This window comes from Molothrus ater, chromosome 6 (assembly GCF_012460135.2).
Source record: "Molothrus ater isolate BHLD 08-10-18 breed brown headed cowbird chromosome 6, BPBGC_Mater_1.1, whole genome shotgun sequence".
In the NCBI taxonomy this organism is placed as follows: Eukaryota; Metazoa; Chordata; class Aves; order Passeriformes; family Icteridae; genus Molothrus; species Molothrus ater.
The window spans coordinates 26,083,045-26,110,878 of record NC_050483.2 but is presented as its reverse complement, the minus strand read 5'-3'; the positions used below and the strand labels follow the sequence as shown (position 1 = coordinate 26,110,878).

The following is a 27,834-nucleotide window of genomic DNA, read 5'->3' as shown; positions in this document are numbered from 1 at the left end:
GCAGTGGCAGCAGTGGCAGTGGCAGTGGCAGCAGTGGCAGCGCGGCGGGATGTTCAGCTGGCTGGGAAAGCAGGGCGGCGGGCGGGAGCGCGGCGGCGGCGCCGACGTGGTGCAGACGGTGACCGGCGGGCTGCGGGACCTCTACCTCCGCAAGCTGCTGCCGCTGGAGGAGCACTACCGCTTCCATGAATTCCACTCGCCCGCCCTGGAGGAGGCCGACTTCGAGAACAAGCCCATGGTGCTGCTGGTGGGCCAGTACAGCACCGGCAAGACCACCTTCATCCGGTAGGTGACCCCCGGCGTGCGCGGCCCCGCTCCCGCGGGCCCGGCTGGCGCCCGCGCCTCGTCCCCTGCCGCCCGCTCGGTCATCCTGGCTCAGCTCCTGCCCGGCATGGTACCGCTGCCTGCGGTAAATCCCTCCCACGCCCCGTGCGGGCAGCGCCGTGCCCGTGACAGGCGGCGGGGCTGGAGCCTCGACCCTCCCGGCGAGCGGGGCTTGCCGAGAGCCTCCGAGCTGTGTCGAGGGTGTGCCGCTCCCCACCCTGGCACACGCTCTGTAGCTCGCCGCTTGCTTCCCGTTCAAGAATATTATCTCCATTTCATGTTCTGCTGAGAAAGTGTAACCCTGTTGTCTACTTCCTCTTAGTTCTTTTAATCCCTAAGTTGTTTCAAAGGGGCTGCGTGTTTAAACGGTATGACTGCACCGGCCATGGGGGATCACCTTATCTCCTCCCCTTTCTTTCCCAAAAGTAGCTTAATGCACAGATCGGATGTGATCATAGAAGAGTAAGGTGACAAGAGTTCTGGGCAAAAAACACGTGGTATCTGGAAAATCTTCCATGTGTGTTTATTTTGATCAATTACGTTGAAGCAGTATCAAGCAGTATCACTACTAAGGCTCCTTAACATTGTTGTTCCTGTTGTAGTATTTTCTGTCTTTCTTATATTTCTTATTTATAAGTTTCTTAGTAACTCATTTTTAGGAAGCTGAAGCATATCTCGGGTAAGCACAATGCTATGAATCTGTAAATATTTTGAGTGTGTTTGTCCCTCTCACATGCCCCTTACAAATCAGTCTACTGTTTTGCCCAACTCTGCAAGAGACACTGAGGGATCATTGGTTCACATTTTGACCTGCTTATATGTGAAGTTCATTATAGTCCTTCTGTAAAATTTACAAATATTTATCTTTCAGTTCCAAAGATTACAGGCAGCCTTTCTGTAGCACTGTTTTCTTTTTGCAGTGCAAAATACCTTCCTCCCCTCTCCCCTGAAGATCGATGTTTACCTTTAATCACCTGAGAGCTTTTCAGATGTTTACAGAACTAATCATGTGTCTTTTCAGGTTTTACAGCTAGCTAATTGAAAGCTTGAAGTCGAACATGGTTTCTTTCCTGATTATTACTGAACTCCCACAAACGCATAAAGAGGTGTTGCTCAGAGGAATATTTTTAAAATATAAATAGGTCTGTAATTAAAAGAAAAGAAACTTAGTTTCAGGATCTCCACAGACAGTCACAAGATGGTGAGTGGGGGGAGGGGTTTTTGATCTGGATTTTGCCAATGTTTCTCTAGGTTTATTCATTCATTTTCTTCTTTAAAATTATAGTTGTCTTGTTAGTCTGTATACATTTCCTGATAAGTGTTGTGACTTGGCTTATGGACAAGGGATGAGGAGAGCACAGGTAATACAGAGGGAGGCAGAATGGTCAGAAATATGTCCATACCAGAACTCGTGCTGTCTGTCAGCAGCGTTGTTCTGTTATTTGCAATTCATAGAAAACTCAGGGTCTCTCCTCCTTTAAGAGTCTGCCCTGGTTGAGAACACAGGTTCTGGATTTATGGACATTCAGCCTTTCTGTCCTTTATAGCTGCCCATATTTGACTGAAGTATAAGTCAGTACTGTGCTGAGAAACATTAGTATTTCTTGCAGTGCCTCAGGTGTATTTTTGCTACTGTTGCTTTGTGAGTAACTTTAACAATAAAATCACTTTAACAATAAAATGCTGAGCTAAAGGGTTGATTGATACTAATGTACAGTCTGAATGAGAAAGGACCTATACTTTATTACAGCTCTTACCAGCTTTTTTAAGCATTTGTCGATGCCAGATGAAGATGCCTAGACAATTTTGACAGAGATGAAGTTTTCAAAGATGGTTTCTCATGTATTTTGTTAAAATACCTGACCTGATGCAAGATATGGCTTCTACTGTGATGTGCCCTTCTTTTTATCCTCTTCCCCCTTTCTGCTGTGCCCATTTTAGGTAGCTTGCAGAGCAGTTTAATCTTGTACAAGGTATTGGAGGAGACAGGCATTGACTACAGAGGCCAAATCTGTAGCAGAATATCTTTTATTGCTTCTAAAGGCTCTCACTATGATCAACACTGCTTACCTCAGTGTTTTCTATAGCATAGATAATAGCTGGCTAAATCAGCATGAAAAAATGCTCCACTGAATATGGGCAGCAACTTAGACAATAGTGTCACAGTGACTGCTACTCAGAATCCAATTTTGAGGAGAAAAAGAAGGGCAAAAAAAGAGAAGTTCTTGCATGCTGTGTTCAAGACCTAGAAGAAGATGTGGAAAAATATTATAGTGTCCAGGTCATCCAGAAATAAATTCATCCTCTGGTAGTCTGAATCTCCCATGGAAAAATGTCATACCCTCTCAAGATTGTTATAATCCTGTATTTGTTCTAGATTATTTTTCTTAGGATGAAGTAACACTATAGGGGATTTATTCCTCCAAACTTTTTAATAAGCAAAAGTTATTTTAAGTTTTAAATAAATAATTAAAAACTGCCTTTTGTTCACATTTCTTGACTTCATAGTCAGGAGGGCATATTAGGTCTACTTAAGTGTTTACTGTTGGGTTTATGTGGGAACATAATAATTATGTTTAGCTGTCAAATATTCATTTGGGATTTATTTTGATTGAGACGTTATCGTGAGAACTTCACATTTTCATACCTCTGACACATCCACATCCACCCAGTTCCTTCCACTAAGTCTTTATGGAAAACACTGATGTACCACTGACTGAATGTCCCTGGGGATTAAGATATGGAAACAAACACTTCCAGGTTTCTAACAGCTCTTGTGTTTTTTCCCTCAGTGCTGTTTATCCGCTTTGGCACTTGGAGCAATGCAGTGAAACCAGTCAGTTTTGCTGTCTAAGCTGTAGTGTGGTGATAGTTTTATTCACTTATTTGACAGTGCTGACAATTCAAACAAATACATCCAAATGTTAATGCTTGTCCAGTTGTGTTTAATGAAGTGGGAGTATGATGAGAGCCAATTGTTATCTTGCAATTTCTGTAGTTGTCTCAATTTCTCATGCCTCTTTTAGGAAAAAAAGTGGGGAAAGTGGGGATGGGAGAGGAGAATTGTACTGTATGAAAAAGAGATAGGAGGTAGTCAATGCGAATAAGTAGCTTCTTTCATTCTGTTTTAGAAGTGTAGGAGACTGATTTTTTTTTAAAGAGCTTATCAACATGAGACAAACCAGAAGTAAATTCCTCAGATTGGCAAGCTGTGCTTTTACTTGGCTCACAGGTATTACTCAGAGGTTAAAAATTGTAAACTTCCTGCTATTTAACTCAGCCAGAGCTGACTTTTGTGAAAGCACCCTTTTGCATAATGTCTAGAGTCTGCAAGTAGTGTGCAATCACTTGTGTAGCTGCATCTGTTTATTTGGGGATGAAGTGGGAGGAAGGTGCCTCTTAATTTCTTTGGGTGAAGGCTGTAACTTTTTCACTAGCTCTACATGAAAGCTTTGGATTATTTAGAGCAGAATTCTTACACTAAAGCAAATATCTAGTTTTGCTGTGTTAAAAAAACCCTTAATACTTGGTGCAGTATGTAGTATGGAGATGAGCAGCCCTATAAAGGAGCCATTTATCTCCCAGTGCATCACAGGGTATCCTTGTTCAGTGCTTCTCTGTCCAGCTCACTTGCTTTTAAGCATTAGTGTGGCCTAGCTAATACATTTAGATTTCAGATGATAACGTGTATCTGCAACTGTGAGTAATCTTTTCTATCTCTGGGAGCTTTGGAAGCTAGTTCCCCATAGTCTGGCTATACATCTTGCAGAGGAACCTAGATGAATGTTTATTGGCAAAGCTGAAAGGTTATAGCCCAGGTAAAAACAAAGAGAGAAGAATCAACAGGATGTCTGTTGTTTGATCTAGACTATCTTTGGGGCATTGGCTATTTTTAAGCATTCTTCCTGTGAACCTTTTTGAACTTCTCTGCTGAAAATTCCTGAGAAGAGCATGTAGTTGCAGATGCTGAAAATCCAGGTATTTTCCTGTGCTAATGAAGCATTTGGTACAGAAATATTGACAGCTTTTCAATTTACAGAAGACTACTCTTAGCTTTTGTGTGGGTGAGTTAAACTATTCTTTCACACTGAGAAGAGTGCTACATTGTGTTGTGCCTTAGCCCACCCCACAGCTCCAGCCTGCAGCCAAGCACCACACAGCCACTCACACCCTGCACAGTGGGGTGGGGGGAGAATCAGAATGGTAAAACTGAGAAAACTCATGGCTTGAGATAAAGGCAGTTCAGTAGGTACAGTAAAAGAATCATAGGCAAGGCAAAGCAAGGAATTCATATACTACTTTCCGTGGGCAGGCAGATATTCAGGTATTCCCAGGAAAGCAGGGCTCTATCATACATAGCAGTGACTTGGGAAGAGAAAATGCTATCATTCCAAGTGTCTTCTTCTTCTCCTAGCTTTATATGCTAAGCACGATGCCATATGGTACAGGACATCCCTTGGGTCAGCTGGGATCAGCTGTCCCAGCTGTGTCCCCTCTTAACTCTTTGTTCACAGAGTGGGGTGAGAAGCAGAAAGGGCCTTGATTCTTAAGGCCTTGAGTGTGAGTGCTGCTCAGCAGTAATGAAGATATCCCTGTATTGTCAACACTTTTCAGCACATATCCAGAACACAGCCACATAGTAGTTATTGTCCCAGCCAAACCCATCACACTTGAGCACAGCCAGTGCTCAAGAAGAGGTTTATTTTAGTCTGTACTAATTCTTGATGTGCAATTGTGAGCCAATCTTAATGGAAAATACCTGTGATGCAAAGGGATTTCTGTGTCTGTTAATAGTTGTACCAGGCAGAGCATTGTGACTGTTGGGTGGGGCTTGGTATTTGGAAGGAGGTCTTGCCTTCCTGGATTGTTATCGCTATAAAAGTCTGTTTTTTTAAAGCTGCCTTTATGACATTAACTTGGGAGTATCATTGCAGTTCAGTAGCACTTTATTCTGGTTTAGTCATTTCAATAAAATGCTAATCGGAATTTGCGCTATCAAGTTCAGAGCATCAGAAAGAGATGTTGGAAATCATGAAAGATACTCCATACCTGTAACTCTTTAAAGCTACTGCAAATTCATGAACAGGCAATGAAATTACTTTTTTAGGCATCTAAAAACTGTCTCCACTGAATTTCCACAATCATGCCATAATTTATGAGCTTACGATAGATGGCAATTATCCTGTTACCCTGGAGGTGTCTGCTACTGCATTTAGATCCCACCATGTAGTTTTCCTTGACCTGGGATGTGGGACTTCACTCCTGTGCATTTAATTCAATATATGTTCTTTACTGCTGTTCTTGGAGCATCTTCTGGATATGTTGTCTGTCACCTTAGGAGTTGCTACCTCTGTCAGTAGAAGCCTGGCAATGACAATTTGTATCTATAGAAGAGCTTATTTACAGAGCTCTCTCTTAGAGAGACCCTTTGTCTTTTAAAAGAAGGGAAATGAGGAAAAGCAGCGTTTGAAATAGAACATTTTATCGTGGCAAGTTAAAAACTTCTTTTTAGAAGACAAAAGTATGATTGATTTTTCAAAATCAAAGCCATGGATAATGCCAAGCTGGAAATTTTTAGTGGCTCTTGTGAATTAGCCTTGGCACCCTGTTTTAGAGAACTGGTGTGCAATGGTGTTCTGTAAAGAGCTGGGAACACACTTTGGCGTTTCAGGTGTTCAGCTGTTTGCCACAACACTTGAAAACCCTGGATTTCCATGAGGGCTTCAACTGATGAGCAATTAAAGGAATTTTGTCTTCATTTAATTCAGATAATTTAATGATTTAATTTGTACAATGAAGGATCTGCTGCATTTTACAAACGTGTGTGGGCAGAGAGGTTTGAGTGTTGTTTCATTTGCTTTTGGAGAGGGGTCAGTTTTATTTCCCTGTTACTGTGCATTAGGTACAGCTTATTCTAGAGATAAAACAGATTGGCATGTTCTGGCATGATTGTTCTTATGTTCCTCCTCTTATGTTCCTCCTTCCTCACAAGTTTTAGTATTGGTATTTTTTTAATTTCTTTTTTTGGAAGCAGAAAGCTACAGGAAATCTCATGTAAATAACTGTTCCATGCTCCCTGATCATAGGTTGAGCGAATTGGAGCCAATTTGCTAAGGCTCATGGAAAACAGTCTTTGAAATATGTAACATATATTTAGTTTCTTAAATTCAGCTTCTCTGCACTGATCTATAAAGTTTGTGAATGCTTGGGTACTTTATTTGAAAACAGAAATTGTTCAGCAAGTATAGATACTATGTAAAATGTTTTTTGCAGCAAAAGCAAACAGCAAGTCCTCTCAAATCAGTATTGATTTAGGAAGCTATAGCAGAATAGACATAGCACTGTTAGATTAAGTCCAGAATAAACCTTTATTAAAAGAGCAGCATTAATATAAATGCACTAAAAGGTAATTAGTGCTGTCGCTGCATGCAGGACCACCACCTTTGCCTGAAGAAAAATTCTCATGTAAATCCTGTTTTGATTATGTAAATGGCTAAAATATACTTGATTAAAATTGTGGTGTTTTGGGTTTTTTATAGGAACTGCAGGGTGACATTGAAAATGTCTTGTTTTAGTCTGGAGCGCCGAGATGGTGCTGTTGTGCCTGAGGACAATAACACTCTTGCTGTAAAGTTAAGCAGAGCTGTCTGTGTCTCTGTGAAGGATGGCAGCTGTCATAGAATGTGTGCTAGAGGGAGGTTTGCTCAAAGAACTTGGCGTTGCTTTTACTTCTTTGCACTTGCCATCCATGAAGGGATGCAGACAGGCATTTTATGTAAATAAATGCCCTGGTTCCATTACGTTTTAATACTTAAATACACACTAAATTAATTTCAGACCTTGTTGTCTGGAAAGTCAAGGCCCTCTGAGTTTGTGCCATATCTTCTGTCAGTGGACTACTCAAAGGGAAGTGCAGGATGGTTTCTGGTGGTAGAGCACTGCTTGACTTGATGCCTTTTGGAAGTACTTTGGTGTTAGGCTTAAATTTCTGCAGGTCTGACTTAGTTAACAATTAATTTTTGATGTTCAGGTAAAAAGAAGGAAAAAATTTCCTCACTCCGAAAGAGATAAAATTTTATTGCCTCATAGTGGTTCTCTTTGCCTCTGATAAGATGAGTTAAATTTCGTGAGATCACACCAAGTTGATTAAAGGGTTGGATCTGTCAAACTGAATCTGCTCACTTGCAGCTTCAAACCATTCCCTTTTTGTACCAGCAGCACTGGTATAGGCTTGGAAACACTCAGAAAAGCAGTCATGTGTTGTAGGGTAACCTACAGCACTCAGATCTTTGGTAGGAAGCATCCACTTAAATAGTTGAGGTGCTGCAGTTTAGGGAGTGCTTTCCACACTATTTGTAAAGGGATTTACTTTATCCTTTTACCTAGATGTAGTGAAAAACTAAGTCAGTTCTCTTCCTCCTTCCCCAGTTAACAGAAATAATGAAATAAAGGAAAAATATAATCTTAATCTTAGAGAATGTGCATATCCTTGGGAATTTTCAAGCAAATTTGCTTTTGCCATGGATCCCAATCATTCATTCTTTTGGAATATTTAAGTATAAATATAGCAATTGTGTATAAATACATTTATGTGTTCTCTACCTCCAGGTACCTGCTTGAGCAAGACTTTCCAGGCATGAGGATTGGTCCAGAGCCTACCACAGATTCCTTTATTGCTGTAATGTATGGAGAAACAGAAGGAAATGTTCCTGGAAATGCCCTGGTTGTTGATCCTAAGAAGCCATTTCGGAAACTCGGCCGCTTTGGAAATGCTTTCCTGAACAGGTGAGATCATCTTGCTTTCTGTCTTCTGATGATTACATTTAAATTTTGGCACATTCTGTTTTGAACAACATGGAATAAATGTTGAAATACAAGCAGGAATGCTGGCAGCTCAGGTGAATTAAATGAAAAAAGGCAGTACTAGGTAGGGTGGCATTATGACAGAGTTATTCAGTCATCTGAATAATAAATAGTTGTTAAAACCAGTTCATAGAAAACTGTAGAAATGATCCACTGGGTGACTTGTTTGTGACTCCAGGTGGAACTCAGGATAAGTTTATGCAAAAATTCTACTCAATAAAACTGATAGGTTAGTACTATTTTTTAAAACTACCATTAAAAAAAAAAAAAGAGAAACAATTATTTTCCCTTTGGTGCTGTCTTATTCCTTTGCACTGATTTCACTGGATATAGCTATTTGAAATTATGAATTGCTGGGATATATAAAAAGAGATACAAGAAGGAAAAGATTTGAATGTGTCCCACGGATAAAATAAAAGCTCAAGCTGTTAAGTGTTTAATATTAACTGCCTGGGTGTTCAGGTAGTTCCATAGATCAGGGAGATAGTGTTAGTTTTTGCTGTGTATTTGTAAAAAGGGAAGAGTTGTTCAGGGGCTGTGAACATTTTGATAGTAAACTTAAATAGCATGCTGAATATTTTCAGTTGAAAGTTAGTTACTAATAACTCTATTCTTATTGTCTGAGCAATCACCTTGTTTTCTTCCTGTATTTGATGGTAGCTTGACATGGAGGCCTCACTTTGCAAGCCAATTAATCTAAATTGGTTCTTTTTAACAATACAATTTCCTGTTTGGCTGATAAATATTGGCATGCGTGTTAAAAGTTCATCATGTACAATTTTATCTGTTGCTGTGCTTATTCAAAGAAGAAAGTTTATAGCTGCTTACAGTTGGCTTGGCTATCGCTTTGCAGAGATAAGAATATGTGCTGTGGGAGACTGTAGTCAAGTCCCATTTTAAATAACAATTTTGAGATGATTGGTTAAATTCTGTCTTCCAGTTCACTTTTCTGTTTCTCCCTTTCCTCACCATTGTGCTCTCTCTACAAAAAATTAATATAATAAAAATTATATGAATTGTATTTTGCTTAATATTTATTATTTGCACAGAACATTTAATAATGGTATGTGTTTGTTTGGATGAGTGGCAATGCAATTTTTTGCCTAAATCGTCTAACTATTTATGTCAGGTTCTGACTGCAAGCAAGATTATTGGCTAGCTACAAAGATGTACTTTCAAAGTAACTGACCAAATTACTCTAGTTCTTTTGGTGACTGTGATATTGTTGTATTGAAGTACTCTGAGCACCCTTATCTTCCTCAACATTCACGCTTACTCGTTAGCTATTCAACAGAGATCTGGGTGCTTATCTTTCCCTAGCATTTTTCAAAACTTACCAACTCCTTTCTCTTTGTGGCTTTGCTTAGATGAAATTGTCTTAGGCTTCAGTATCTTTGAGTTCCTCCCAGGTTACCTGTAATCATAGTACATATTTTACTTTTCCTTCTCTCATTTGCCATGCTGACAGTTCTTTTTGTCCAATATTACATTTTTCACACCTGCCATAATAGACTTCTCTCTACTTCCCCCCACCCCCATTTAATTTTTTTAATAGTTTCCCAATCCTGAGGTTTTGTTTTATGGAGGAACTTAAGGCTATGAACCCTTAGACTATGAAGTTGAGTATCCTTTTCATCCAAGTCTAACAATCCAAATGACAGGAAGCAGGGACTGAGGTAATGGAAAAAATGAAGCAAACAAGAACACAGTATCACAATCAAGGCTTGTACTTAGTAATTAGCTGCATTAATTTATTGATGTTACCTTGCTTTTGTCTTTTTCCATGACCCCTTCTAATTGCCCCCTGTATCTCACTGATTGTGGGAGGTGTTCCTCTATTAAACTCTTACTTATCCTGTATACTTTTAAGAAAAGCTGGGGAGGAAACCGAAGAGGGACAGGACCTAGTGTGCCCTTGGATGCTAGTGAGGGAAGAATACTGCATTATACAGTAATTTACATGCAGAAAACCATGCAAATAAATTAGTGCTGCTGAGAAGAAATCCATGGTCCTGGTCTATTTTGATGTGTCATAAGAAATTACAGTCATTCATACAACTGTTTTTGTAACACTTTTTAAAAAAATCTCTCATTCAGGTGGATAGTGTGTAGTTCTGGTTTTTGTGATGTAGCACTTACATGACCTGCATGAAGTGGTATGTTAAGAAATAAGTCTCAGTGTTGAAAAGAGACATTCAATTACCACTATCATTATAGTTGTCAAAAATATTAGTTGGAGGCAAGATTTTTAACCCATCTTTCATCTTCATCTGATGGACATATTCTAAAAGCTAACAAGCATTAATTCTGAGTTCATGCTTCTATTTCCTATGTGTTTACTCATCTCCTCCCATTGCCAGTAGTGACTGCTGCAAAAATGGCAGTGTCTGCGTTTCTGAGGCCTGTAATTCTCTATTTTCTCTATTTTATTGCATGGTCTTTTCCAGCTGTCCCAGTTTGGGTGGTGCCTGAGTCAAGACACTGCTGTATTGTTCAGCTGGCATAACAGTGCCTTTCTTCCCATAAGATTGGTCTAGAAACATCTTGGTGATACTGAACAAGCACTGGGCTTTCTAAGGTTGGATGAGAGTGATAAGAAAAAACATACATTAACATTCAGTCTTCACACTTCTAAATATATGAAAGCTACTTCATGATGTACATACTAGTGGTGTATGTATTTTTGTAATGGTACACATGATTAAATGTATTTTCTTTGTCACTTATGCACATCCATTATGCTTCCACGTAATGTGTTTGCTTTGACATAGCACTGCCTTTAGGTTTTGGCAAGTTCAAATAATGTAATTTATGTTTACATACCCTCAGGTTCTATCAGGCTTGGATGGCTGCTGTTTCCATATGCCCTTTTGGGTTTCAGGGAGAGGCGCAGGTGATGCTGCCATTTCTGTTTTATCCAAGAAGGCACACTGTGTGCTTTTGTTAAAGGTTCATTGCTACAAGGTCTCTTGCAGAATAAGGTGAAGTGAGGTGTTAAGACTTGTTTTCTTTTCAATTTCCTTTGAATAGTTTGTATTGTATAAAATACCATCTAGACTTTGATATAGTTTACATTTTGTATCTGCTACTTGACTGGTTGAACTCTTCCTGACTCAGATCATCCAAGGCCTTAAAAGTCTTGTTTAACCTCAGCACAGCTACAGTTTCCTGTCTGTGATACCCTGTTTTTTGAGGCATTGTGCTTAGTGAAGCCATAGGTTGATGTAAGGCAGCCCCATCTTGGAGCCTGAGGCTATAGCTTAACCCTGTGTGGGGCAGCCTCGCCGGAGGAGGGTTACTCTGTGTGCTCATTTGTATCTTCAGCTGCTCCCTGATAAGAAGATTAAACTCTTATGCAAATCTCTTAAAGGCAGGTTATGATGAAGGGCAGTGAAGTTCTTCAGCCATTAACTGTCACAGAAGCATCATTGTAGCTTGCAAGTAACACACCACGTGTTCTGCACAGCTCTGAGTCCTTGTCAATTATTTATTCTTCTGTAATACCACCATTGATTTGCCTCCCGTTGCAGAGGCAGGAGGTTATTGTTTAGAGGATACTGTGTGTAATTTGAACTCCTGCTTCTGGCAGTGTGATAGTTTCGGCTCGGTTTGTGGGAGAAATACTGGTGTTTTTCACTGGTGCTCCAGCTGAGGAGAGTGGTGGGTTAGGGAGTAGGGATCACTCAAACACTCTTAAATCAGGCAAGAGGGAGATGGGGCAGGGACTGGACCATAACATAAACATATTGTCAGTATGGCTTTCTGCTTCCTCCCCTTTTCGGTCTTTGAGTTTAGGCATAGGCTGGAGTACATCAAGAATTTTCTCTTGTGTGTACTAAATTTGGTCCTAGTTTTGGAATCTAAAAAAGATTCCCGTTTTGGAATCTAAAAAAGATTCCAAAAATGGGTTTGATGGAATCTTTTTAATGTTGCATTTACAGCCCAAGTTGTCAGCTCTTGCAAAATTTGAAGTCTTATCAGCACTTAGATGTACAGTTTTACAAGGTTTCCCTGTGGGGTTTTTTTGAGAAGCTCTCTTCATAATTTTTGTTAAACACGTTTGCCTGCGAAACATAGAGGTTTGCCAGGATTCAGAAATTGTTTTGAGTCTCATTTGAGTCTTTCTAAAATCAGATATGTAATGGGGAGCTCTCAAGCAATAATCTGTATGTGAGCTAGAGCTATTGTTGATGGGTTTTTTCCCTGCTTTCCTGCAGGTTCATGTGTTCTCAGCTACCCAACGAGGTCCTGAAGAGCATCAGTATCATTGACAGCCCTGGCATTCTCTCTGGAGAGAAGCAGCGCATCAGCAGAGGTGAGTTGCAGAGCTTTATAAGCACCAAGCTCACTTAATGTTTTCTGCTCTACTGGACAAATCAGCATCCTAATCTCTGGGAAGTCTATTTTAGTGGTACTGTATGTACTTTTGTACTGCAAGCCCTGTACAACCCATATTTTAAGGCTGGATGCAGCTTCGGAATTTTTTCTCTTGAAAGCTGGTGGGGGTTGGTATTTCTGTCATCCTGCTGCTATGGCTGCAAATGGCTACAGTTGCATGGTCTGTTGACTAATTAGTGCTTTGTCACTCCCGAGAAAAAGCCTTATTTTGATCATTTTAATTGCTTTCCATGAAGTATTAATGACTCTTATATATACTATTGAAGTTCATGAGTGAAGAAATGTTTCATAATAGCTGTAGGTTGGTCATGTCTGAAAAATTCAGGGATGGGGCTGTAAATAAGCTGGGTTTTTGTGGGCACAGCTGCTAGAGCCGCTTCTTAAGGTTGCTCAGTCATGCCATAATATAATACAGTCAAAAGAGGAAGTCAAATGGTAGAAGGAGAAAGAGCAAATGGGAATATTTTTAATAATATGAAAATTCTGCAGAGAATTGAGCACTGTTTATCAAGCTGTTTTAAACATTAGCCTGTCTTGAGAAAGTATTTAAACAGAACAGCATAATGTAAACAACTTTCTTCCTTGCATTCTTCAGCTCCATTTAAGTGCATGCAGCTTTTCTGTGGAGTTGTAAATGGTAGTGATGCAGGGTGTGGCTTATGCTGCCCTCTGTTTTCAGGCCTTTGCTTAAGAAATGGAAACTTGTGTTTCATGTCTCTGTCAGAGGAAATAAACAATTCTTTACCATATCACACCTGGAATTTTTTGAGGAAATCCTGGTGAAAGCACAATATATGGCAGCTATGCAACAGTAGTCTTGTCTTTATAATAAATTGATAGAATAAGGGACTAACTTCTTAGAACTATAATCTAAATTATGCTTACCTAATAAACTGGTCTACCAGATGCTTCTGGATTCTTTATTCAGTGATGTTTTGTCCTCTTTATTACTCATAGTCATGGCATTCCTTTATGTGATGTGTTGGTGAAATAGTAGAGATGAACAGCATGAGAGCTCTACATCTCTGCAAGCAAAGACTTGAATGTTGTGAAACCAGAAATAAAACAAATACTGCATGTTGGCACTCATATTTTGGACAAAAGCTTGAGAGTGCGACTAATGATCTTTAGTCCTGAAAAAATCTTCTGATAAAATGTCCACAAAATATTTAGATCCCAGTTTACACAGTCTGATAAAATCAGCAGTGGTCTGCTTTTCCGTTGTGGATTCCAGCTCCCTTTTTCCTCCTCAAGTTAAAACTTACCCCTTCTTTGCTTGTTAAATCAAGAGAAAATTATATATGGCAGCATCTGTTGCCACTTTCATAACAGTATGGAAGGAAACATGAAATAAGCAGAAAACTAGAGTATTGCATTAATATGCCACTGAAAAAGGGAACAATTGTGTAAACAAATTCAAGACCATTTGGTAAGGCTGTGGAAGTCTCAGACTTCAAGTGCAGGACAGATTTGTGTTTCTCTCCAGGTTATGTTTCACTGGTAGTCCTGTTTTGCCTGAAGGACCATGACTCTTCACTACCATCTAGAATTGCTCCTGGGATTTAACAAAACATGGCTCTTGTTCCCTTATTGTTCAGAAACTCCTTGTCAGGATGGTATGTGCCTTATCAATTGTTACAGCCTAGCTGGCCTGCCCTTTGATATGATAGACTTCCACCTAATTTGACATAGTTCAGTGATTACCTCAAACTCTTACCTGTTTCACAGGCTTTAATTTGATTATTTTTTTACATATGATAAAGATTGTCTTGAATGTGTCCCTTGTCATAGTTCTTTTATCAAAGTGTAGTTCTCCTGTATGCTGTTAGTTTTAATCATGTTTAAAGTGTCATTGTACCAAATATGAGGTTTTGGGAGTTGGCTTTAGAGCACTGCTCTCTCAGTGTCCCAAGCTTTGAGGGACGGTGAAATAAAGGTTTCATACACTTAGGCATCACCATACAAGGAGTTATTTACAAGTGCCTATGCATTTATTGCATACACATACTCCATGCTATCATGATCAGAAATTCCTACACTCAACCTTGGCTGAAATACTGCATGGTCAGATACATTTCATGTAAATGGCTTTTGGGCTGCTTATGCAGTTTGCATAGAGGTGGTTTTGTTGGCCACAAACTTGAGTTGTCCTGTGATGCTGCAAATAGCAAGGTTTGTCTGACCTGCTTCTTGAAGGAGTCAGTCTGACTTAGACATATTTATGCTATAAGTCTAACTTAGCACATTTTGAATTTGAGTTGCTTTGAGGACTTTCTAAATTATTGTGTGTAAATGTAAGCAGGATTGTACAAGGTGTTTTCTGCTACCCCTGAATGTGTCTGTCAGAGAGGGTTCTGCTTTCTAGAAGTTTAGCTTCTGTCTAACATTGGTAACCTACATCTTTTCTTATTTAAAATGTTTGATGGAAGACTAACATTACAAGGCCTCAGTGTAAGACCATGTCTCTTTGCTATTGGTGTTTTTTTCCCATCTCACTAGCTACTGCTTAACTATTTACCTACGAACGAATGTAACATCTGTACAATATTAAAATTTGACAGGTATCACTAGGAGTAAGTTGAAGCCTTCTGAGTCCAAGAGAGGACTCAAATAGTAGCTTTCATTTAGCATGCAGGAAAACAGCAAAGGGACTAAGTAAAATTTGAGAACATGCGCTATTTCCCAGCATGCTCTATTTTTAGATCTGGAAAGCATCCAGGCCACAGATGAAGGAGCTGATTTCTTGAAGGGTCAAAAATATACACAGAGGGCAGCATTCAAAGATGTCTCAAGACACACCTTTCCCACTCCTGTTGTTGGCAGGAGGATGTGCCAGAAACTTCCTGCCTGTCAGTTCAGGGGCAGTGTAAGTGGCTGGAGGAGAATGTGCAGTTGTCTGCCAGCATTGTCCCCTGGGTAGTGTCCGTCCCTGTGCTGCTTCTGCAGCATCACTGGTGATGTTCATGCCCTTGCAGACAGAAATGTCTGCGTGGGCTGCAGGATTTGGAAAAATGAGTGTCCGGCAGGATGTAGGGAGGAGCCCCTTTAGGAAGGGAAGGGGTGTTTCATTCATGACTGAGTAGTGTGAGGGAAGTGTTTCAAAGAGTATGGAGAAAGAGTTCAGAGGAAAATGGAAATTGTTTTTGGTTTGTTTTTTTTTAAAGCAAAAGGCTCCCAGTACATACTTAGCTGTTCCTTACTCATACTAGATGAGTCACATCCATGCCAAACCCAGAGCTTCATCACCAGTGGTGACTCTGCGGATTAGATGTGTCACTTCTGAGTAAGGAGTTCCTGAATAATGTTTGTTGTGGGGATTAGGTACCAGCTGAACCTGTAAAAGCATTTAGACAGGTGCTCTGAATTGGCTTTCCTTTAGAATGTGATAAAGCTTGTTTCAGGTGATCAGGAAGGTCACTGCTCATGTTCTGTAACATGTCATGTCCTCAAAGCTATCAGCAGTGTACTCACATTACTTGTAAATTGTACTTTTTAGTCTGCTGTAGCAAAAATAATGGCAAGTGTTGCAAGGTAAGGAGAGATGAGTTTGAAAATGGTTTTAAATGCTGCATTTGAACCATTTTCCTTGCTAATTGAGATAAGCAGTACTACCAAAGTGACCAATATTGGCAGTGATGAAGAGAGCCTCACAGCCCTATTTAGCTTGGATGCTGTGCTGGAACCAGACTCCTGGAAAGAGGCAGATGTGGGTGTGAAACAGAAAAAAGGGCAGTGATAAAAACAGAAGGTGGTAATAGTGAGACTGATCCAAGGAAATGCAGGATACAGTTGTCCTGACCTCACTGTCCAAAGATGCTGTCCTCTTGAGTAATAAATCTCCTTTTTGCCCCCAGGTAGAGGCTGTTACCCTCTTGTTCTCTATCCCCAGCCCTACATTCTCCAAGACTCTCCAAGACTTTTCTGAATGGTAAGACCATAAAAGTGTGTTCTTCCTTCAGGCTACGACTTCTGCCAAGTCCTCCAGTGGTTTGCTGAGAGGGTTGACCGAATCATCCTGCTTTTTGATGCCCATAAGCTGGATATATCTGATGAGTTTTCAGAGGCCATTAAGTCGTTCCGGGGCCAGGATGACAAGATCCGAGTGGTCCTTAATAAGGCTGACCAAGTGGACACACAGCAGCTGATGAGGGTCTACGGTGCTCTCATGTGGTCCCTGGGAAAGGTGATCGACACGCCAGAGGTGCTGCGGGTCTACATTGGCTCCTTCTGGGCCCATCCTCTCCGAAACACAGACAACCGGAGACTCTTTGAAGCCGAGGCACAGGATCTTTTCAAGGATATCCAGAGTCTCCCACAGAAGGCTGCTGTGAGGAAACTCAATGATCTCATTAAAAGGGCAAGACTTGCAAAGGTAAGAAGAGAACAAAATTGAATGAGCAGTCTCTGCTGCTCTCAGTGTGTTCTCAACCTTGCCAATTTTTCTCTTGCTATAAAACATCTTTTTGGCACAGTTTTTAATCTGGGATTGAATTGTCACTTTTTCAAGGAAAAGATAGTCACTTGAGGAGAAAGCTATTGGTAGAAGACAGGAGCTCTAATTTCCTGTGCAGATATCAAACCGAATGCATTTTCCTTGAAATATATTTTAATGTGAACTACTAATCAGAAATGAAGAGGACTTGCAAATCCATCGGTATATGAATAGTTGTTTGGGGATATGTACCACTTCCTGTGTTGGCTTATTTAAATTTCTGAATATGAAGATAGAGTTTCAGGAGTTTTTGGTGGGGTTATTATTGGGGGTTGGAGGAGGGAATGAGGGGAGCTGTTGGTTTGGGGGGGGGGTTTTGTGGCCTGAGCTTTAGGGCACCTTGTAGAAGTTGCTTCTTTGAAACTTCCATTTAAAATCACAATGATGTTATGTTAAAAGTCACTCTGATCCCAGAGCAACCTCAGATCCAATCTGTTTTGTAAATGTTGGCAGCATTTTGTTTTCATTTGCTATAATCATTTTGGCATTGAAGGAGGGTAAGTTGAGTAATTTTTAGATATTTCTATGAAATGTAAAGTAAAAATTTATAAAGGTAAACGCAGTACACAGTGGTCTTAGGGATATGTTAGATAGTCCCGGAAGGGGAAAAAACTGTTTATGTGCAGGAAAGCAGCAATGTAATCCACTGGCATTTTTCTGCCTTCCAAACTGCTCTCGAAGTATTGACAACCAAGAAGAGCTTTTTACAGTGTTGAATGTGGGGTTTCTTTTACCCTATTTCTGTGCTGTCCTCTTCTTAATATTTTCTAAAGCATTTACAGTAAATAGAAACAAAAGCAAACTCTTAACAGGCTGTCAGATTTGGGCATTAGGCTTTTTTCTTTTTTTTTTTCTTCCTTAAGTCCTGTGACTCACTGTCCTGTTTTGGAGATGGAGACTGCTCTTATCTACAAGAAACACATGTGCATACTGGCTGGCCTTAGGCCACTTAGAATACACATGTGAAACTGTTAGTGCTTATGAATTATAAACATACTTTTCTGAGTTTGATAGAAATATTATTTTCAACAAAAGATCCATAAAATTACTCACAATTATTTATAAACTCTCTTAAAAATACCCTTACTGAATCCATTCTGTAATTCTGGAGAAATACTTTCATCTGTACTCTTAGAAAATTTCAGGGTTTATGTTTCTTTATGCTGGAGTTTTTTTCTCCTCTACAGAAATGTAAATTTGCCATTAAAATGCATGCACTCTTTTTAGATTTAAGGAAATGTTGTGTGAAATTTGTGAACTTAAGATGTGCACATAAAAACTGGCTACATCATTTTTCTTTTAAAAGCAAATATTTTTTTTCTGTTTCTTCCTAAACAAGTAAGGAAATGAATGGGCAATTGCCATGTGCAGATTGTGTAAGGTTTGTGTAAAATGCTATAAAACACACTGTCTGTCATGGTTTGGTAGGTATTAAGTATTATACTTACACAACACTGAAGTAATCACTTGTTTTGCTGATGCTTTTTAATGGTAATTTGTCTTCCCCCAGTCTTCAAAATTTCACCTGTTTATTGCTCAACAGTTTGATAGACATACCTAATTTTTAACTCTTTTTTCTGTGTGTGTGAAACTTATAACTAACTTCTGATTTGTGGACAGCTACATTCTTTTAAAATGAACAAGGACCAGATGTAAAGACATCTTGTAGTGGAGGTCATTTGGCTGCTGTGGTCCTGCAGTGGTCACAGCCTAGGGCAGCATTACTTCTAAAAGAAGGCTCTGCCCTGGTGCCTTCCCTCTTGTGTGCAAAATAAGTATCAATGTCCACACAATGATCTGGATAGGTGAGCTCACCTCTGTTAGGAAGTGCAACCAGTGTTTCTGTTCTGGAGCTGATCACTTGTTCTGTGGCCAAGCAGATCCTTTTGGTGGGGAAAGGTGGTGGGAGAGGAGATGAATGGTTCAGAATAGAGGCATAAGGAAGGTGGGCAGGATGGATATTTTGATGGCAATGCAAGAATCAATGTGTTTAAAGACATCCTAAATTAGTGTCTTTCCTTATAAGCTGGAAAGGCTCTACTTCTCTCCCTAGGGCTTCACAAGGCAGCCATGGCATGCTGCTCCTGTTGAAACTGGCTGCTCTGTCATCTGCATAGGTGGCTACATAAATACAGACTATAGGTACTCACTTTTCTGTCAGTAAATAGGTAGGAATGAAATATCACTTTGAACAGATAGCTCTGCCACTTAGCATACTTGGATTGCTGGAGGAATTATCCCATTGATACCCACAATGGCTGCTGTGGCAAATGAGCTACAAATCATACAGATGGACCAGTGTGGCTGGAGCTCTCTGTCAGGATGTGGGGTTTGTGGTCTTGCCTTTTCTCTTGCTGTTGGTACTCATAGAATGCTGTACCAAGCTTCTTCTTAAAAGAGCAAGTGTGCATCTGTATTTCCTTGAAATGTGTTTCCTTTCTGTCTGCCCCTCAAAGGAATGCTGAAAGCAGCAAAAGCTAATAATAACTAAAAGGCAGCTAACTGTTCATGTAAACATGAAGTTCCAGAAAGAGTAGTTGATAATATCTTTCCTTAGGGAAACATATTTCTGTTTCTTTTTATGACTTAGGTGAGGAAAACTACTGCTAAGTGTTGGTAAACAGTAGTTTTGATTTCGGTTTTGCTTCTTTTTAGGTTCATGCTTATATCATCAGCTATCTGAAAAAAGAGATGCCCTCTGTCTTTGGGAAAGAGAATAAGAAGAAGGAACTGATCAACAAGTTGCCTGAGATATATGTTCAGCTGCAGAGGGAATACCATATTTCAGCAGGGGACTTCCCTGAAGTGAAGAAAATGCAGGTAAGATGGTAGATTACCATTCCACTGAAATAATTGCTAACTTTGTAGCAGGATTGCAAAAATGGAAAAGGTAGAACAGAGTATCTCAGTGTTACAGCTGAGGGTGTAGAGCAGTTGAAATGACAGTCATTTGACTGATATGACATTAGAGTGACTTGGAAGTGGTACAGACCAAAAAAAGAATGGTAACTTGCTAAGTGTGCATTCAGTGACACAGGACTACATAAAGACTATGAAAATAAGGAATAAAAAAATCTGACCTACTCTCCTTTTAGTCAGTACTTGGTCTCTCCTGGCAGGAAATACTGAAGACTTTGTGCAAATAAAATGGCAATGAACACTCACAGCTTAAGGGGCTTCTTTTGAATCCTAAATGTGGTTATATTTATCATTTTTATGACAGTATCAAATATTTGTGTAGATGAAGATATCTTTAGTCATAAGTTCATTTTTTACTTTACTGTGTTCCAGTTCTTACTGATACTGTTTCCTAGTGACTACTAATAAAGGCAATGTGTTACTTGAAAAGTCCAGCTTGAAACCTTTTGCTTTTGAAAACAGTCTTTGGCTTTTTTCCTGTCTATGAAGGAGAGAGAGAGAGAGAGAGAGAAGTTCTAAGTTTATGCTCACAACTTATTTAAAAATACCTTTTGTCTCTTCCTCTTTTGGGTTTTCTGCAGTCTTTCAACCAATTTTCTGTCACTTTCTTGTCTATTTATTTCTGTTCTCTGATTCGAGATGAGTTAGAAAATATCCCAGGGAAAAACAGCTAGTGTTAGTAGTGATTTCAAGCATCAATTGGCAATTTTTGTATCTCAGATCATAAACTTCTTAAATGGCCTTTGAATTAGAGGATAATACAGCTTGAAAGCTGAAGACCAAGGGATGAGGAGCCTGCAGTTTGCTCTGACCATGGACTAGTCATGAGTGTGATGGAGAATGTTTTCCAGACGTATCGTTCTGACAGCACATGTGGTATGCTTGCACAGCTATCATCAGGAGTGATGACTGGCTGATTATCTATATGAAGACACACATTTCTTTCATAAACTGAAGTATTTAACCTGGTAATCAACTACTGGCATGAGATAGCAAATCATTGATGAAGCATAAGATGTATTTTAGCTAAGTTTTCACAGGCAGGATTGGTGGAAGCGTTTCATGAGTTAGGCTTTGAAAGGGGATCTTGTTGCAAAAGTTGACTCTTTCTTCCCTTGCTGCTTTTGCTTGTGATGCAGAGTGAGAGAATGAGAGATCTGAATATTGAAACAAAATTTTAATGAAACTCTTTCAGATTTACAGTACATATCAGTTAAGCCTCAGCAGCAGATGGCAGCAAATATGTACAGGAGATCAGTCACTTCTGTAATGAGGAGCAAAATTGTGAGAAAGCAAAATTGTGTGAAAACAAAATTGTGCCAAAACCAATAGCAAGTTGATCTTTGATTCCTGAGATTTATTCTACTACATACATTTATTCTGATCAGGTGCTGTCAATCAGGTGATTGTGTATAAATGTCACCTGAACAGAGTTGTTCGTTGACTGTTTTTACCCTGTGCTCCAGGTTTCTTGGGTTCATGTCATGATCATTTTGATATGTATAGGAGTAGCTCCTTGAGGTGATAGAAGGGATTTGTTAAAGCAATTTAACATAATTTTACCAAAGGTGGGAGGTGGTGATGGTGATGCTGGAGGTTTTTTAACCTTGTCCACTGTAACTTTCTCTTCCCGGCAAGCATTTTGCATGTAGAAAAAACTTAATAATTGCCTGAAGCATTTTTAACTTTCTGATGCTGTGGGGAAAAACGTGCTTGGGCTTGTGTGGGAATAGTACATATTACCTAGGTAAATATCTCACTGGTGTTAGGATGAAAACTCCACAAATTCTGCAGGGAGCATCTGACTTCATGAGTTCTGGCAGCACTGCTATAAAACATTGCTGCTATTATCTCAGCTTTTCTTTATTAGTAAAGGACACCTTTTCCTACCTAACCACAGCCAAGAAGTCTAATCTATAAAATCAGATCAGTCCTGCAAACATTTGATTTTATTTTTAACTCTGAACTCTTGCATAAGTGCTAGCAGGATTGAGGACTTACTTGCACACTTTCTTTGATTGGGAAAAAATCATCAAATGGAAAGTTGTGGGTAACATTCATCAGCCGCTGTGGTTTTATCCACGGCACTTGGAAATTTGCACCATAAATGTAATTTAATAAATAAACTCATACACTGTTGCAAAACTGTCTTAGTGTGTTTGATGAAATATATTGGTACATGTGTTTTGTTTCTCCATCAAGAGGAGTTTCAGCTATAGAAACAGCTTCAAAAGATACTTATTTTAATTGAATTATCACGTGACTATTTTAATTTTAAGCCCATTCTTTAAACTTTTTAATGCATTGGAATCGTTTTTAACTACTGTCACTGTATCATTCACAGGAGCAGTTGGAGAATTGTGATTTCACTAAATTTCATTCTTTGAAACCAAAGCTAATTGAAACTGTGGATAACATGCTGGCCAACAAAATTGCCTCCCTGATGAGCCTAATCAGACAGGAAGAGAGCAACATGCCCACAGAGATGGTACATGGTGGAGCGTTCGATGGCACCATGGCAGGACCTTTTGGCCATGGGTATGGGGAAGGCGCTAAGGAAGGAGCTGATGAAGAGGAGTGGGTTGTTGCCAAAGATAAACCTGCTTATGATGAGATTTTCTACACTCTGTCACCAATCAATGGCAAAATATCTGGGATTAGTGCAAAGAAGGAGATGGTGACTTCTAAACTACCCAATAGCGTCTTGGGGAAGATCTGGAAACTTGCAGACTGTGATGGCGATGGGATGTTGGATGATGAAGAGTTTGCATTAGCAAAACATCTCATCAAGATTAAACTGGATGGATATGAACTGCCTGGCACACTACCTTCGCACCTGGTGCCACCATCTCACAGGAAACCTTTCCAAACAGCAGAATGAACAATACAAGGAGAAGAGTGAGGATTTTGAAATTCCCACAGGAAATGTGTTGAAAATACCAAAATTTGAAGTTAAGCTTAGATCCTTAAACCTCACAGCACATTTCACTCAAGCTACTGAAGTTATAAGCATGGCAGCAGGGAAACATTCGTGTCGCTGTCCCTGCTGACCTTCACTCAGACATGCTTATCACAAGTGCCTTATAATAGCTCTGTCATAAGGTGAAAATGTTTTTGTAGTCCTGTGTCCATGTCTTGCTGCCTTCACAACCATAAAGCAGAAAAGACCATGCATAAAATTTGCTGACCTTCACCAAACCTAAATACTTATCAACCCTGTATCCAGACTATCCTAAATAGCACACTGAAGCTCAAAATGTTAAATTCACCTGCATATGCAAGGAATATTTAGATGCTAAAAATGTGCTTAAGCCATTGAGTGAATGTAAGCATCTCTATAGTCTAAGAAAAGGCTGATATAAAAGGAAATCCTTTTCTTTCTTTTTATTGTGTATTTGGAATTAGAAAAAGATAGAAGAATAATGAGGAGAGTCTTGTAAGTGCTCAGAATATGAGCAAACGTGTTTTAGAACTTCAGATTCTATTTAGAACTGCAAAACAGTAAATTTTTTTTCGATCTGTCATTGTGTCTTGTGTGAAAAACAGCTTCTTCAGTTTTACACAGCACTCTATATAGTCAGTATTATCAATAGAAGAACTGAGATCTCCTTTGTTCCTTGTATTTAGAGTTTTCTTTGCAGTTTAAGCTTAGCTTCTCTGCAGACAATGAATTTCTGAATGGTTCAAAGTGACAGCAGAATGGTTTCTTAAGCTGAAAAAACCATGTTTGCATTGAAATTAGGCCTCACTTTCTGTTCACAAAATGTGTATTGCTCAAATTCAGCCTCCTCAAAGCACATCAAATTGTCTCGGAATATTTTCATTGGTATTTAATTTCTATTTACAGCTAATTATACAGTTATGTCTGTGTATTTTTTAATATATAATATATTTAAGAGAAATTTTTAACTCTTTTGCCAACACGTAGCTGACAACCACAAAAGAGAGATTCAATTCTCATGGTAGCAGATTTGAAGGATGGAGGGGCTAACAGAAACTGTTACATTGACTGTAATAAATGTAACTCATCCCTCCAAATATTACTCCTTTATTGAAAACAATCCATGAAAGGAATGGATGCTTAATAAACATTTATTTTCCAACAACACACAACCAAAGTTGAACATACTGTCTGCTTACAATTGATTTTTATCAGTACCTTAAAAGAAGGCAAGTCTTGGGCCCTGTGAACTTGAGTCTTTCAGGGAGGGCCAGTTCTTTCCTAAAATCAAAAGCAGCCAGTTCTGGTCTATGTGTATGAGCAGGAATTGACTTGTATTCCATTTGTAATAGGAAAGATCCTACACATCAAAGGCACTGTAGTTTTGAGCACTTTCTTGTTAAGTCTCAGTAAGTGGCAGCAGTAATGCCTTCTGAGACAGGGCAAGCCAAAAAGTGCTTTAACATCCTTGTAGAAGGGGTGGGGAGGAAATAGTTTGGATATTATCTCCCAGTTAAGGTTTTAGTCACACTTCCATGTTCAGTTTTGTGGGTGATCTAAGAAAAATGTCAGCTTCTTTTTTCAAATCATGTATTTGTAGGTTGTCAGGTTTGATACTTCACATCTTTCTGGACCTCTCATCTTTCTGTATCTGTTCTATTCTGAGGTGCAATTTCCATTAACTTTGTCAGGGCACTTGCAGGGGAAAACAATGATGCTATTTTAAGTAATGGCAGAATGCCACCTTTACCTTGCCAGGTTTCTGGGCCTGTATCAAGGATGTCCTGGCATAGTTGAATTGTTCTGAGGACTTGATTTTTTGGGGTGTTTTGTTGTTTGGTTGGTTTTTTTTGTTTTTTTTTTTATTCTAAGGTGTTTTTCCTATCATTCAAGCATACCAACTTTATTTCTGTTAGACCTAAATTAGGAGCCAAATTAATCTTAGTGCATCTCTGTGCACTTCAGTAGAGCTGTGAAACTTGACACTGAGTCTACCTGTGTGACTGCGCATCTGCAGAGGAGCTACTTTCTGTGTAATTTATTTTTGATTGAAAAAAAGTAGTCTCTAGACATTGCAGGTGTTAAGAAAAAGAAAATGGCTGCAGAAGTAGTAAGATATGTCTGTTTCTGGGTAGTGTCTGCAGTCATTACCACTTCATACACTACTGACCAGCTTAGTACTAGTGACTAGCTTAACCAGGACAGTCACCAGGAGAAAGAATGCAAGCTTATGTATTGTGACTACTGGAGTGTAGGCAAAACTGAGAGGATCTGGGAAGCTGCTGATTTTCCCACTCTGCCTTACCTTGCTTTGCAGCAGCACAGGACTACAGCAGGGGACTCCTGCTTGAGTTCCCACCACATGCAGCTTCCAGAGGTGATGCTCCAGACACATTGGAGCCCTGTGATCCCATGCCATTTGAAATATCCTTCTTCAGTGAGAAGAGCTGGATAGTTTCAGTGGTTTTATTCTATTTTTCTAGTTTTGTTGGTAGTAAAATGGAGAACACAGCCTTTTCCTCAGTCTCTGTGACATTATGCTAGCTTGGTCTTAAGGCAGACAAATTGAAATACATCCTTTTGATGTATTTTGCCTAGATGAGGTTGTAGTATTTTGTTTTGTGTTCCTGTAGAATTTGGAAGATGAATGCATGAAGCATGTATAGGAGTAGAGGTGGATTTTCTCCAGCTGTCTGGAGAAATAGGAGTGTTTCATGGTTGGCATCCACAGCTACATAAGTCTATTTCTACGTGTGTGGTACCTAGGTACCACATAAATCTAGGTATGTGGTACAGTGAACTTAGATGATAGGAATAAAATACATTTCATGGGAACTTTAAACAGCGGTTTTTTGCACAACTAAACTGATGTTGCTCAGGGGAGGGGTTCTCTTCTCACTACGTTCTCACAGGTCCATGGGCCTCCCCCATTTCCCTTGCTGGCTGTTTGCAAGCCCGTTCAGGTAACCAGCCACACACAAGTGTTTGGATAACGTTCTGTGGAGTTAGTGAATCCGTGTGTTAGAAGCATGGGAAGTGAGCAGGATTGCCTTCTCTCAGAATAGTATGCTCTAAGTAGTTACTTTAACAGCAGTTTCTTGCTGAACACCAGTCTCTGGTGTTCAGTTTGTTGCTAATGTCTGCTGAAGAAAGATGACAATGTTGAGTTGGTTGGACATTTTATGCCTAGGATTTTAATAATGTTTTCTGCAAGATCATTCAAAGCTGTCTGTAATTCATCCTGTGAAATCTGTGCCCACTGATGTAGCCTACTGTCTTAAACTAAAATAGAAACTGCTGCTTTTACTTTTTCTCCAACTATTCCACAACACAGTATCGATTTACAACCCTAGTTCTATTCCTTCAGAAATTATGAGGTTTTATAGCAGATTGGAACAGAAAACGTGGGCCTACAGTTCCTAACTACTATACAGGACACTGAGAGACTTGCAAGCTGTGACAGCTTGAAATTGGAGAGTTTACAAACATTTTTAAGTCAGGGTGAGGTCCCATTTGTTAATTGGGTGTGGTGTGGATTTGTGTGGAACCTGGTCTCAAAGCAGCAGGTATGTGGTCCCTGGCTTTCAATACTGTTTATTGCCAGCACTTGAAATGCACCCTCTTTTTCTTTCCATCACTTTCTTCCCTTCATAATGTGCACTCATTTTAGTGGCTCTTTAAATTGTTGGATCTCAAGCAGAGTTTGAAGTGTATGGTTTGATGGATATGTGTAACATAGCACTGAGGAATGATCATGAACTTTGTTTTCTATTTCACATGCTCACCTTTTCTAATATTTTTATTAAACACTGTTTTCATTTAAAAGGCACTCTGATTTTTGAGGAAAGGCTTGATCTGTGCAGTGTGCTTCAGTTTGTCCAATTAGGCAAACAAAATTGTAAGTTCATTATTGTTGCACTTTTATTACACAGTAAATTCTTTGCAGATACTGTAATATATTTTAATATGCTTTGTAATCATTTTTAGAAAGCGGTGATAAAAATTGCTGATTTAATAAACTAATATTGAACTACCTGAGATTCTGGTTTGTATGTTTCTTTCTGGAAGATAATCTTTCAGTGACTCATATTTTGTAATCCTGCTACTTAAGGCTCATAGGCAGAGTAGCTATTTGGCAAGCTGCTGATTTTCCCACCTCAGTTTATGTATCCATAATAGGTTCTGGCTATTTCTTTTCTGTGCCCTTGAACTTGTTGCTGAAATTACTGCTTGTGCCATGGCTTGGTTCCAGAATTAAATTTATCTGTAAAGAATTAAAAAAAACTCCCACAAACCTCCAGCACCTCTCTGTAATTAGCATGTTATAGCAGAATGTAATTTTGGAACTTCCTAATGTCTAAACGTGGAAGTACTGCAAAGTCCAAGGGTGGAACATAAATCTAAAACTTTCTGTGTGGATTGAAAGTTTGAAACTTGATCTGAGAGGTGGTATTTTAACTTCAGTGGGGGTACTAACCTTGAAAAGTAAGAGTAGATTGAATAACAGCTTAGCAAAAAGCACTTTGATGTGTTTGTCCCAAAAAATCCAAAGACATCTTCCACACCATGCTACCTACTACTTGAGAATAACCAATGGCATCAATAGAACATTCACTGTAACATTGTGCTAAAATTGATCCTCCAGCTCCTTCTTTCTACTCTATGCACACATCTTACTTGAGGCATTTCCAGAGATGTATCTGTGCCATCAGGATGCTAGAGTTTAGCCATGGCCCCTACAGTGGTCAGATTTCAGCTGCTGTGGAGTTGCTATGTAGCAGTGTTGATGCCATGTGTCACATGAAAGCAAATGTTTCACGTGCTAACAATGTGTGTGTTCCTGGAAGCTCCCTAGAGCTTGAACTGCAGCGACTTGCTGGAAGTGCTCCTTATAAAA

General features: G+C 39.5%; 1 protein-coding gene across 1 annotated transcript; it reads left to right on the top strand.

Moving 5' to 3' along the window:
• Window positions 1-49: 49 nt before the first annotated feature.
• Window positions 50-26,975, top strand: EHD4 (EH domain containing 4). The gene is made up of 6 exons (XM_036384498.1): window positions 50-285; window positions 7,933-8,109; window positions 12,405-12,502; window positions 16,545-16,957; window positions 19,733-19,897; window positions 22,341-26,975. The coding sequence occupies exons 1-6, from the start codon at window positions 50-52 to the stop codon at window positions 22,875-22,877; spliced, it is 1,626 nt and encodes a 541-aa protein (XP_036240391.1). The 3' UTR covers window positions 22,878-26,975.
• The last annotated feature ends 859 nt before the right edge of the window (window positions 26,976-27,834 follow it).